The sequence below is a fragment of the Panthera onca genome, chromosome A2, assembly GCF_046562875.1.
Source record: "Panthera onca isolate mPanOnc1 chromosome A2, mPanOnc1 haplotype 2, whole genome shotgun sequence".
NCBI classification, from domain to species: domain Eukaryota; kingdom Metazoa; phylum Chordata; class Mammalia; order Carnivora; family Felidae; genus Panthera; species Panthera onca.
The window spans coordinates 90,778,532-90,792,560 of NC_138340.1; the positions used below are offsets into that span (position 1 = coordinate 90,778,532).

General features: G+C 37.7%; 1 protein-coding gene across 1 annotated transcript in view; it reads right to left on the bottom strand.

Annotated features, from left to right (window-relative positions):
* ELAPOR2 (endosome-lysosome associated apoptosis and autophagy regulator family member 2) overlaps positions 1-14,029 on the bottom strand; it is a 175,837-nt gene that overhangs the window by 45,268 nt on the left and 116,540 nt on the right. The window contains exons 8-10 of the mRNA XM_060632367.3: positions 13,589-13,677; positions 3,348-3,528; positions 1,056-1,184 (exon numbers count right to left, since the gene is read on the bottom strand). Coding sequence (XP_060488350.1) covers positions 1,056-1,184; positions 3,348-3,528; positions 13,589-13,677 — 399 coding nt within the window. The remainder of the gene's footprint in view (positions 1-1,055; positions 1,185-3,347; positions 3,529-13,588; positions 13,678-14,029) is intronic.

Sequence of the window (14,029 nt, forward strand, 5' to 3'; positions counted from 1 at the left end):
TTTTCAATCTTTGTATTCATGTATTCACCTCACTTCCCACACCCCAAGTTTATTTATTGCAGATAGGTACTGATTTAAAACAGATGCAACTATAAAGAACCTTTTTAAAACAAAATATAAAATGGAGAAAAAGTGAGCTCATAAAAATTTCTAATGAGATGATAAAAGTAAAAGGATGTATTTTGGTGTAAAACTCTATTACTTGTGACACCTACTCCGAGCATCAAGTTCAAAAATACACACAGGTGGGGCACCTGGGTGGCTTAGTCAGTTGAGCATCTGACTTTGGCTCAGGTCATGATCTCACGGTTTTTGAGTTCAAGCTCCAGACAGGGCTCACTGCTGTCAGCACAGAGCCCACTTCGGATCTTGTGTCCCATTATCTTTCTCTCTCTCTCTGCCCTCCCCTGCCTGTGTTCTCTTTCAAAAATAAACAAACATTTAAAAAAATACACACATAGATACTGTCACTCATTCAACCAGCAAATATTGCAGAACAAATAGGTGCTAGCCTCTCTCAGGTCTTAAAATTATAGAACAAATAAAATTTAGCCACCATCTCACACAGTATTCTGTCACACTTGCAAGTTTTCAATAAGTAGGGTTCATACATATTTTGTACACACAGTCACAGATTTCACAGGGAAGGGGAATTAGAGATGATTTCACCTCTCAATACAGCTCAGTGCTGAGCCAAACTCAACAAATCCTGGCAGAAATGCTGTCATACTACTCTTCAAAATGGCAAATGACATAAGTTTTATTACATCCCTCGGTGATCTTATTCTGGTATTTATAACCATAAATGATGATCATCAGTATCTACTTCAAAACTGACTCCAAAGAAATGCAAAATAGTTCATATTCTTACAGAAAAGTCAACTGGCTCTGACACCACATTTACTATTTTGATGTGAGGGCTGGAAGACAGACACGTAGCCAACTGGTAAGATTGAGGTTCCTCATACCCATATATGGTATGTTTCTCAGAGACCTGGGTCCAAGAGTCTCTATTACCCAAATACATTCATTAGTTAGGTGAATTCTGAACTCACCATTCATTCCGTCACACTTTGAATTCCCAACATTAAAGCAGGAAGTTTTCATGTTGCCAGGAAGGACATTCCACCATTTGTATTCAAACCCAAGCGCAGGCTCCATTCCAGCGGGACACGGCCTACATTCTACAAGAGACAGGTGAAATAAACAATTACAATTAAACCACATCTGGACATCTTCCTCTTCCTCTAAGGACTACTAAACTTTAATTAGCAAAAAGGGAGGTGGGAAGGAGAGATACTAGAGCGCCAATTCGCTTAAGAATTAATAACTTTTTCTAGGGGCGCGTGGGTGGCTGAGTGAGTTAACATCCAACTTCAGCTCAGGTCATGATCTCGCGGTTCATGAGTTCGAGCTCCACGTCGGGCTCTGTGCTGACAGCATGGAGCCTGGAGCCTGCTTCAGATTCTGTGTCTCCCTCTCTTTCTGTTCCTCCTCTGTGTGTGCTCTCTCTCTCTCTCTCCCAAAAATAAATAAACATTAAAAAGAAAAAGAGTAACTTTGCCAAAGAAATCTGCAACAAAAAATATTTCTGCATATAGTTTACCCTATACACTTGACTCGCATGAAGAAAGGAAAAGGATAAATATGAAATATTTTAAAATTACTTTTTCCTTAAATCTGAGAGTAACTGATAATATCAAATCACCCTCCACAAGAAGGGTAATCTGAAACTAGTTATCTTATATGTGACCTTAGAATCAGTTCCATCTACCTTGCAAGCAAGGAAATATTTCAACTTTCCTATTGTTTATTAAACTTAACAGAGTATTATACCATGTAATTATGGACTGATTACTTGAAATTCAAAATACTCACTATGTTGAAAACTGATCATAGTTGTTGAGAGATATGGAAAGAGGCAGGTTTATAAATAAACCTGATTTAAATTAACATCTGCAACAATGAAATGGAAGGATCCTTCCCAACCATTTCCGAATTTGCCCAACACACTTTGCATTAATCACATCAGTAGAGAGAAGTATTTACTGAGCAAACACTTCTTGATACCAAAGTACTACTATAGGACACATTTTTACATAACCTGGTCAGTGATAATGAGCTACATATTATTATCCACAATTTTACAGATGGGAAAATTGAGGTTCAAAAGGGTTAAGTAACTGGGGTGCCTGGATGGCTCAGTCCGTTAAGTGTCCAACTCTAGATTTCAGCTCAGGTCATGATCTCACGGTCCCTGAGTTTGAGCCCTGTGATGGGCTCTGTGCTGCTGGTACAGAGCCTGCTTGGGGTTCTCCCTCTCTCTCGCTCTCTACTCCTTCCCCACTTGTGCTTTCTCTATCTCTCAAAATAAATAAACTTAAAAAAAAAAAAAAGGTTTAAGTAACTTAGATCATACTAAACGTCACCTATAGGATGTAGATTCAAAATGAAGTCAATTAGACTCCTGAGTCCTTCTTATGCTATCTATCACAGGCTCTAGATAGTAAATATACGGCATGGTTATATTCAAGTGAGATGGCTATAACTGAAATGCATTTTAATTTTTGTCTATGAAAATTAAAACAAACTCTGTATACTACTTTCTAAATTATTTGATATACGCTAAAACTTTCCCAACTATACACTCTGAAACAACTTAGAGACTATTTTCACTGCCGTGTGATCAAGCAATTTTTGCTATTATTATAGCACAAAATGTAAATTAGAGGAGGTTATATTTTATGCTTGCATTCACATATGTGTACACTCTCACCAAAAAATGAGTGCTTATCCTTAATCAGTTAATATGGTGGAATTTTTTATCAATATCAAAGGAAGAGTCATCCCATTAAGAGAATATTACACATATTACACAAGATGCCCCTAGAAAGCTATCCTTGGTATGCTAAAGAAGACCTCATCTCCTAAGAGGTTAGAGTGGGAGAGAGCCAAAGCATAAGAGACTGTTAAAAACTGAGAACAAACTGAGGGTTGATGGGGGGTGGGAGGGAGGGGAGGGTGGGTGATGGGTATTGAGGAGGGCACCTTTTGGGATGAGCACTGGGTGTTGTATGGAAACCAACTTGACAATAAACTTCATATATTGAAAAAAAGAAAGAAAGAAAGAAATCGGGTCAGTAGCAGAAATAAAAAAAAAAAAAACAAAAAAAAAAAAACAACAAAAAAAAAAGAAGACCTTATCTCCTAATTCATTATAATATTTCTCAACTCTCCTGAGATAAGTATGTTTTATAAGTCTTCCATAAAAACAGTTAACAAGGTCACAATAGTCCAGCAAGATTATTTGGCTAAAGGTCCAATTCTTTGACCAATTGGCATCCTACCCTTTGTTCCATCCGAAAATGTTCCAGGAGGGCAGGGATGGCAAGAAGATGATCCATTGTTATAAAAGCCAGGGTTGCAAGGTGGACAATCCTTCTTCTCTCCAGAAGGGGGCAACCTAATTGCATCCGTGACATCCTCCCGGCAGATTTTGGGCTCTATCCACTTGTACATAATTTGTGTCTGGGAGGGGGGGAAAGGGGGAGGTAGGGAACAAAACAAAACAAAACTTGCAGGTGATATAAAATTGTATCTTTCCTTTAAATTTCCAATAACAAAAAGTGTTAAACATAAAGCCTAGGAAGAGTCACACAGTGATAGAAGGGCCAGCTGAAAAGACTCTAAAACATTAGTAACAAAATGAGACAAGAAGAAAAACCTTTGGTGGGAGAATGACTGTTACTTCCAAATGTTTTCACTATGAGCTACAGGTGGCCTTACCTCATTCATACAACAAGTTCCTCATTGTGGAATTCCTCTTTAAAATATAGACACATGAGTATAACCCTTACTCTTCTAGCTACTCATTCACTCTATTCCATAACCAACATATGTTTCTATTCAGACACTACTTTTCTCATTTGGAGATCTCCACCACCCTCTTCCTTTCCCTCACCCCCCAGCACATAACACCAGGCTTAGCACAATGTGATCACAAAAGAACAGATTCATCTTTTTAAGAAGACTATGGCATTTCACAAATACATGTGGTTGCTCTCTGAATCTTTGTCTACTTGATGTTAATCTTCAAGAGCCATACCTAAAATATTTCTAATTCTGGGCCCTGTTACAGGTACTTCTAACATTATGGCTAACACAGCCTCTAGTTTAACAGACAGTAATCTTTTAGACCTCATCCTCTCATATTCTCTCACACATACATACACCCTTACACAACACAAAATACAACAAAATAGCTGTAACTCAGCCAAACCCAGAAAGTTGTGATTATAAAATTACTCTCATTTTGAAATCAGAAATATTAAATGGGTTAGCCATTTCACAAACAAAATCAATATGCTCGGTAAAGGGGAAAAAAAGGTATTCTAAATGCAAAGAGAAAAATCATTTCTTTCATAACTATAGTTTTTAAAAAGAGACTCAGTTTCCTTCAATAGGTATATAATCCAGTGAATCTTTCTCCTTTAAAACAATTTTTGCAATAATAAGTCTAATACTGAAGCTGGAGAAACAAAATTAAAGGTACTTGTCTATGGTTATTTCCAGTTAATAAAAAATTATATAGCATATCCTTTAGACTACTCAGTTTTATTCTCAAGTATTCTCTTACAGAAGAGCAAATTACCTGATCTGAAGAAGGACGCTTAAGAAAAAGGTTTAAAAGGTAGCTGTCTCAACAGAACTATAAATAACATGTTTTTCCTTTTACAACTCTCTCTTCCTGCATTCATTTTATGGCCCACATCATGATACAGTTTAACCAGCCACTGCACCCATATGCCTCCCTCTTCCCATCTGTAAAATGATGGCCGCTCCTGCTGAAGCTTCCTCAACAGCTAAAATAATAAACTAGATCCTGTATCCCGCAGGGGTTCTCCACTCCCCCGAAAAAAGGGGGAGTCTAAAATTCTGAGAATATAAGCAAATGAAACATCATTATATTGAGGGATGGTCTTTTTCGAATTCTGGCTCAGCATGTATAGAAAACAAATTTTCAACCCAATCAATTCACAAATTCGCTGACCTATTTGGACATTCATTGAAATTCCATCAAGTTAGGTATGACCTACCGCACTGTTGAAAATAGGTGGGTCCCACGTGAGAGGAGGGGTGGGGTGGTGCTAACCTGAGCATTCGCACTGATTTTGGGGGCTCACCTCGTAATCCTCCCCACCACTTTGGGAGGTCAGTATTATTATCCTCAAGTTCATAAATGAGGAAGCTGTGGATAAGAAGCGTGAAACAACTTGCCCAAGAATTAGACACAGCTAGTTAACAGTAAAGTAACACTAGTCAAGAAAAGCCAGTTGGGTTAGGGTAAAAATAGTAAAATATGCAAATATATTTTTGACCAAGTCAGCTGACCACCTGCATTTCAATCCAAGCACAGTAAATGTTTAAAAATTAGAAAATGTGCACTATCTTTAAATGTAAACATTTAGAAGCCAAATTTCGAATGCTCTATAGGAAAAGTTTTGTTCACAAAGCCTCTTGCTTCACATGGCAGATTGATTCTGTGCCTCCCTTTCTAATGGGGACAGATGCTCTCAAGTGGAGCTGACTGGGGAAAGATAATAATTAATAGAAATGATACCGAGTGCCAGATGGTTCACAGCACAGGTAAAAAACCAACAATCAACTCATTCTTCGGCAAGTTGAGACAAAATCATGAAACATTTTATGAAAAAAAAAAACCCTCATAAAACAAGACTTATCAAACGGGCAGTAGGATTAGAGAAGATCTATAGTGTCTGACTATATTTATATTACGCGGGAATAAAATACTTTTTAGAGAAACACATGGAGGTATCAATTCTCATGTCAAAATAAAATTCAAGACTGGGAAGACTAAATTTAGACAGATTTTGAGACTGGATTTGTCCACAGTTGTCAACTTTCTTCCTGCAAATGTCCCTGTACAGAAGCACCAGGGCTTGGTAGACTGACTGAATTAATTAGAGCCAAATTCCATAGTCTTTAAAAGTCTATCAACCAGTACTCCAGCCTCACTGCCTTCTGCTCCTATGATGTTCTAACTTGTATGTTCCCAACTAGGCAGACTATTACTCTCCTTCCTGCCTTTTCCAACCTTCCATCTTTTCCAGGGGTGAGACACTGAGCCCTCATCACTTTGTCTCTCCAACATGCCCACACCATTCTGCCAAGTTGTGTCCATCCCCTCCTTCAAAGCCATGCTCTAAACTTGTATCAGGTAAAATTTCATGATAGTCTCCTTTAAAATATTTTTTTTCAACATCCACACACGCTCTCACCATGTGCCCAGCTCCCCAACTACATACCAGCATTCACCTGGATTCCTTATCTGTGAAAGTTCTAATGTTTTCTGTTTTCCCTTGTGGTTACGTCCTTGTCCCCTTTCTAAATGCATCCAAGCTTCGGTCCTCTTCTTCCTTTATGTGGAAGACACTCTGGGGATTGAACACTGTACCGGACGTTCTAGCTCCGGCTTTAGAAAATGTTCTAAAATTAGATTGGGGTGAAAATATTAAAAACACTGAACTAAGGCTTTAAATGGATACATTGTGTGATATGAGAATTCCATCTCAATAAAGCTGTTAAAAATATTTTAAAGAAGACTATCATGAAATTTTATTTTATACAGATTTAGAACTCTTTAATCACTGGGAAATGCCATGGTCTTTTCCCGTCATCCTAATTCAGAAACAGAGTTTCCAATTATATTTGACTTGCTTAAGCCATATAGGAAGGAAGGCAGTTATAAAACCCATATCCCTTTATACCCTATTTTTTAATGTCCCCTACATCTTACCCTTGCCATACAATTCACAAGTACTGCGTAAGAGACAGTGAGCATTTGGAATAACTTAGAACACTGAAGTTCATTAAAGGGCAAAGAAAATACTAGACAAATTCCACCAATTTCCTAGCCTCAGAGATGACTAAGTTGCACAGTCTAATGCCCCCTCTCAAGAAGGATTCCTTCTAAAACATCCTGTCCTGCCAGGCACCCTTCTAACCCTGGCAGCAAGTTTCCTCTATGACAAAACATCAGAACAGTATGTGTCAATGGAATTTACCTTCTATAAAGTCGCCCAAATTCTGCCTTATGGAATAACACAGAAAAGTCTATTTCTTCATTTCTACGATTTCCCTCCTAATGCTTTAGCTTACTATTAAGGAAGTTTTCATTAAGTACCTACTGGAAGAAAGTACTGTGGGGAATTTAAATATTAATAAGACAATTATTTTTTTCTGAAGGTGGTTACAGTCTAATAATGATAAGACAGGTTCACAAACTGCTGTAACATAAAAAAAAAAAGAAAGAAAATACTTGAAGAGAATACAAAAGCATTGGATTTGGAAACAAACATGATTAGAATTCCAGCCTTAAAACTTACTAGCTCTGGCTACCTATAACCTTACGGAAATTACTTTAACTTCACCAAGCCTCAGTTTTCTCATCTACAAACTGAGTATAATATGTCTAAATTGCATAGCTGTTGAGAAAAATAATTAGAGGCAATGTTTGAATACACATGCATGCACAGAGTGTGCACACAATTGTGTAAATGACAGATGCTTCTGCTATTAATACCATCATTTCTATTACTATCATTATTGTCACCACCATCATCTGAAACATGAGATGTAATGGATATTCAAAGAGATGAAATCTCTTTGGGACAAGCAGAAAATGTCAGAAAGATGACCAAAATTCCTCCATCCCATGGTGTCTTTTCTTCAACTTGAAAAAATATTACCAGCAACTTCAACCATTATTTCCTATCAAAGAGTTTAATATCCTGACCCCTCTACTTTAGATTCTGCCCATTTTGTCAAAATTATTTTGAGCCCTTTGCCAAGGACAGAACACAACTCTGTAACTGTGTTAATCATTCATTCACTTACTAATTCTCTTATTTATGAATTAATTCAAAACATGCTTCATTATCTTCTATATTCCAGGTACTCTACTAGGCTTAGAGATCTTTTTCTTTTTAAGTGATTAACAACACATTTCTGTCTACAGGAAGCTGAGAGTCCGGCGAAGGAAACAGTCATCTTTACAAGAACTGCGTTTGCAATAAAGTGAACTGATACCAAAACACTAGCAAACCTTCTATGACCACTGATGAAACTATCAGTAGAGGTATGCAAAAAATTCTGTGGCAATTCCCAGTATATGAAGACAACCTTGCCATGTCTATTCATGTTATTTAAGAGCAGAAGAGTTCTGTGAAACTGCACAGAATCACTCTCTTTTCAGTGTGGTAAGAGATATCATCTTTTCCTCTTTAGGAACTGACTTGTGTAACACTGAGAGGAAAAGGGAGTTATACAGTCCAGCTGCCCAGCCACAGGGATCAGTCAGTGAACGAAGCTGTCCAAACAGAGTATCCCACGCTAGTGGACAGAATGGCTGGTCTGGGGTTGGCTCACGATTCAAGCAGGACTAGTAAGAGTGTTTTCTGAAACTTGTTCAGTGCCTCCCTCTGATCAAAAGCTGTGAGGACGATAGTGGAGAAGCCAACAGGCATCTGGTACCACAGGAATGAGCTTGCCTCTGAAGGAAAGCAAACTGTGCCAAGAATACCAATGAGAAGATCAAGAGAAAAACGTCCTAATAAAGCTGTTGGCTCTGGGTTGAATTCCCAGTCATGTGAGTCAAGAGGCTCCTGCCCTCTTCCACTCACCCCAAATGCTGAAAAGTATCTTTTAATTTCATCGACAGAATTGTCAATCATCTCCAAGTGTGGAAGCAAAACTGACACTTTGCTTTGCAACCCATTCAGAAGAAATGTGTATCGCATCCCATGGTCAGAGCATGGGAGGGAACTACCATTTACCCTGAGATAAAAGACCAAAAAAATAATAATAATAAAGTTACTCTATCTAGCTCTGTTACCCAAAATAAACAAAAGCTTAAGCCTTGTCTGTAAGTGGTTGACTCCCTAACAAAATCATCTCATCCCTCTAACTTCTGCAAGCAGACCTGGGACACCCTTTGTGGATAGGATAAACAAGTGGGGGACTTGTTTTTCAACTATGTACCTACTTACCTGAAAACTAAGTACCCTTCATATTTTTGGGAGTTTTTTCCCCCATTAAATTTCTGTTGCATTTTTTCTTTGGTAAGCCAGGTTCTAAAGTTTGGATTCTCTTTGAAATATTTTTGGCAAGTTCATGTTTTCTCTTTTCTAAATACTTTCATATCTGAGACTTTAACACAAATAAGCACCAACACTTGGTCATTTGAGCTCACTGTTCAAGCACACTGAGGTCTCTCTAAATTTTACTTTTGTCATTCTCCCCAGCTTTACTGATTTACAGTTCAACACACTTATCCCTAATATCCTCATGTAAGTTGAGGATTTTTAAATCAAATGTTGAAAATAAGTCACATGTACTCATATTCTTCTTGGTATGACATAGGATATATATAATTAGTTTGCTAAATTTATATTCCTACAGCCAATACATGATACCAACTACACTGCCAGTTAATATCAACTACATTCCTAGTCGATATCCATTTATTAAGTCAGACGTTTACATACAGTTCCTCAGTTAGCCATATATCGTCTTAACCAGATCACTTAGTCCACAATTCCCTATCTTAGCCATTGGAAGATCAGAGAAGCTGGTTCAAATATGTTGCCAAACATTAAAAGATGCCTTCTCTCGATGACTACCTGGCCATTAGCAAGGTGAAGATTTTTTAAGTTCAAATCTCCAGCAATGAATCTGTGCATGGGCTTGCATGCAGCCATATGAGTATATCTCAATATATTTAAAAAATGGGCTCTGAACATTTTGAAAACAAAACATACACAAAAATTTCAAGTTAATTCACCACTATGAAACCTCCCTCTTCTGGCATGAAACTATGCCATTAGCTGCAGCTAATGCAACCCCCTACCACATCCCCACACTCCAGTCTCACTCATATCTCTTTAGTTCTTCAGACACACCATGCTCCCTCCTACATCAGATCTTCACCAATCTGCTCCTCTTCCCAAAATGCTCTTCTTCCATACCTGGGCCTGAGGTTTCATACAGTTCTGAAGCCTTCTCAGGCTAGGTCAGATCCCCATAAAACTCAGACTTCTCTTCCTGTAGCACTAATCACAATTGGAAATAAATTTTTTTTTTTTGACAGACTATCTCTATTCCACTGAAATCCAGACCAGTCGTTCTCAAACTGCTGAGATCCTAGACCAGAAGAATCAGAATTACCTGGGAACTTCTTAGAAATATAAATTCTCTTGTGGCACCTGGGTGGCTCAGTCAGTTGAGCATCCAACTCTTGGTTTCTGCTCACGTAATGGTCTCACGGTTTCAGGAGTTAGAGCCTAGTGTCAGGCTCTGTGCTGGCAGCGTGGAGCCTGCTTGGGATTCTCTCTCTCCCTCTCTCTCTCTGCCCCTCTCAAAAATAAACAAATAAACTTTAAAAAAAAAAAAGTAAATAAAATTAAAAAAACACATACAAATTCTCAGGTCCCACCCCAGATCGGCTGAAACAGAAAATCTGGGATGGGAACCTCGAGGTGAGTCTGATGCACACAAAAAAGTTGACAACCACTGCCCTACAATCCAGGAAGACATTTACCTTCTTCTTCTGCCTGTCCCTGGCTCTGCCCTCATCACCCAGCACTCTGAATATAACCAGTGCTCAGTGAAGATTCACTGAATAAATGAATGAATGAATAGACATTCCACATTTTTCATGATGTTAATCAGAGTCTCTCAATCAGGATTAGAACGGTTTCAGTTACTAATTAAAATATTTCTGAAAAATGTTCCATATTGGAAGGAAGCAATCAAATAACTAAACTTCCGAATGAATAGAGAAACCTGGGCATTTCTGCGTCATATAAATTATCATGTCCAAAAGCTTGTATACATCAGTAGCTGCTTTCCTTGAGGATCATCTCCACACAAGGGGAAAATAAGATCAAAGAGAATACGACAGGACAAAAAGAGCCACAGTCATTGAACGACCTGAAAACATCACTAAACCACCAGCAAATCACCAGGATGAGCCAAGCAAGAATAAAATACCTTTTCTATTTTTAAAAAAACTTTATATATTTATTTTGAGAGAGAGAGCACAAGTGTGCAAGTGGGGTAGAGGGAGAGAGAAAATCCCAAGCAGGCTCCACACTATCAGTGGGAGCCCAATGCAGGGGCTTTAACTCATGAACCGTGAGATCATGACGTGAGTTGAAATCAAGAGTTGGATGCATAACCGACTGAGCCACCCAGGTGCCCCTAGAATACCTTTTTAAAAGATGAAACCAGAACAAATGAAAATGTTGAAACAAAAAACAAAAAAAAAGAAAAAATTCAAATTCACATGTGCAATCTTTATTTCCCCACTAATTAATTAATTAATTGTATCTGTTAATTAAGTTCCTTTTGGTTTTTGTTTACTTCTGAAGTGAGACATTTTTATCTTGAAATAAGTCTCAAATCACTTTTTAAAGATTCACTGGGTTTATGGAGTGCTAGTACAATGTGTTGTTCTACACTGAGAACATGTTCAGGGGTTACCCAGACTCAACAAAGAAAGCAATTTGTGTGAATGTGTGAACACAACATGCCTATGGGTGCATGCATATGTGTGCACAGATGTGTGTGTGTGTTCCGTGCATTCTACATTTAATGTATAGCTTTACTTCCTTTTGGCCCAGGTCAACTAAATCTTGTCACAGTATTCACTGACACAAAAAACTACTTGTTGACATAATAAAAACAGCACTTTTAAATATTTTCATTATAGCCAAGACTAGAACCATTTGTAGATCTCATTCACATAAGCTTCAGTAATGCTGAATTAGTGATTACTATACATACAATAAAGTAAATTCAATTCACCTTACTTAAATAAGTCAAGTTTAGTTTTAAAAAATTTAGTTAAGTACCATTATTTCAAATTACTTTCAACATACATGTAGTTCTCTACATGTATTTTCTAATTGGAAATACCCTTTGTTTGGCCACTATTATAGGGCCATCAAGATATTACTTTATAACTCCTTCTAATTTAAGGGTTGTTTGAGTTACTGTCCTTATTAAAAATAATACATATACTTATTAAAAATAATACATATAATTATTAATATTTTCCACTAATTTAGGGGTGCCTGGGTGGCTCAGTTGGGTGAGCGTCTGACTCTTGATTTTGGCTCAGGTCATGATTTTGCAGTTCAAGGAATCAAGCCCCACAATGGGCTCTGTGCTGACAGTGTGAAACCTGCTAGGGGTTCTCTCTCTGCCCCCTGCCCCGCTCATTTTCTCTCCCCATCTCTCTCTCTCTCTCTCTCTCTCTCTCTCTCTCAAAACAAATAAATAAACTTAAAAAAAATTTTTCAACTAATGTAAACTGGCCTTCTCTTGAATTATTCTAAGTAATGACTCTCCTGTAAATACCAGAATATGCTTGGTCTTAAGTATTCAAAAGTCAATTCTTAAATAATTTTAGGACTAAGAGCAAGAGTAATAATATAAATATAAAAAGTACACACTAGAAACTACGGATACAAAATTAAAAACAAAAGCAATACTGACATCTATGTGTATTCTCCAAGTTAGGTCAAGAAATGAAATTCCATGGGGGAGCCTGGGTGGCTCAGTCTGTTAAGCATCAGACTCTAAATATTGTCTCAGGTCATGATCCCAGGGTCATGGGATTGAGCCCCACGTTGGGCTCTGCACTGAGCATGGAGCCTGCTTAAGATTCTCTCTCTCTCTCTCTCTCTCTCTCTCTCTCTCTCTCTCTCTCCCTCTGCCCCTCTCCCCTGCTTGCACTCTCTCTCTAAAATAAATGTGTAAAAAAATTAATTTAATGCCATTATTTCAAAGATGTAAACAAAAAAAAAATGCTGCATTGCAGCCACTTGAATCCATTTCTCCGAGACATAAGCTAATACAGTCTAACTGTAATAAAGAGAACAGCACATCAACTGCAGGGTTCATGTATGCATTCTTCCTCTGGCTAAGTGCCGTCTGTATGGTAATTACTTTGCGTTTTCTAAATGCAATTACATAATAATCTGCCATAACTGAATGTGCCTATGGCTGCATGGCTTTTATTGATCAAACCTACTGAGGAACCAAATAAGATGCTTCCATCCTGGGAGTCATAGTACACGTTTTAAAGGTTGTGCTCCCCCTGATCCTATTATTTCTTTTAAAAAAATTCCTGTTAAGAATAGCAGTAATTTATTGAGCACTCACTAGGTGCCAGACACTATGCTAAGAACTTTAAAGTGAATACCTCATGCATTCTCTGAGTGGCCTTATGAGGTAGGAATCAGCCCCATTGTACAGATGGAAAAAAAAAAAAAAAAGACTTAGAGCAAGTAACCAGCCCACAGCACTAATAAGTAATAGTGTGAAATCAAAGCCAGGACACCAGGATTCAAAATCGACATTTTTAAACTTCCGCCATACCACTTACAGACATGTGTTATAAATCAACTCATTTAAGTCTCTCACCAACAAAGTAGAGTCTGCTCAAATTGGGAAGAGGGTTGGATTAAAACGGAATGCAGGTGACTGAATACAGCCTGTATACCTTTCCTTCTTCATCGCATGGAGTATGGATCTGGAAATAGTCTTTTGTGGTACAGGGAGGTCGCTCCATACATTCGCTGGACCCTTCCTCTGCAACATAAAAATGCATTTCAGAAATCAGTCATGTATGTTGTGACTCTCAGTAAAAGCAAAAATCAAAGCAAAACAAAAAAAGCAGACAAATAAAAATTAAAAATAACCTTCCTCACTGAAGGAATTTAGGAGGAACTAGCTAGACCTAAGGAAAATAAAGGCCTGTATTTTTATTTACCCTGGAGCAATACATGTTTCCATGATACACAAGAAACATATAATTTTTCCAAGAAGACATTAGATTTCTTCCATTATTATCTGAACACTGTAAATCTGCAACAAATTAAAATTTTCTAAGTACATCTCTATGCCAACAAATCATGTAAAATTACAATCTGATTTTTTTAGA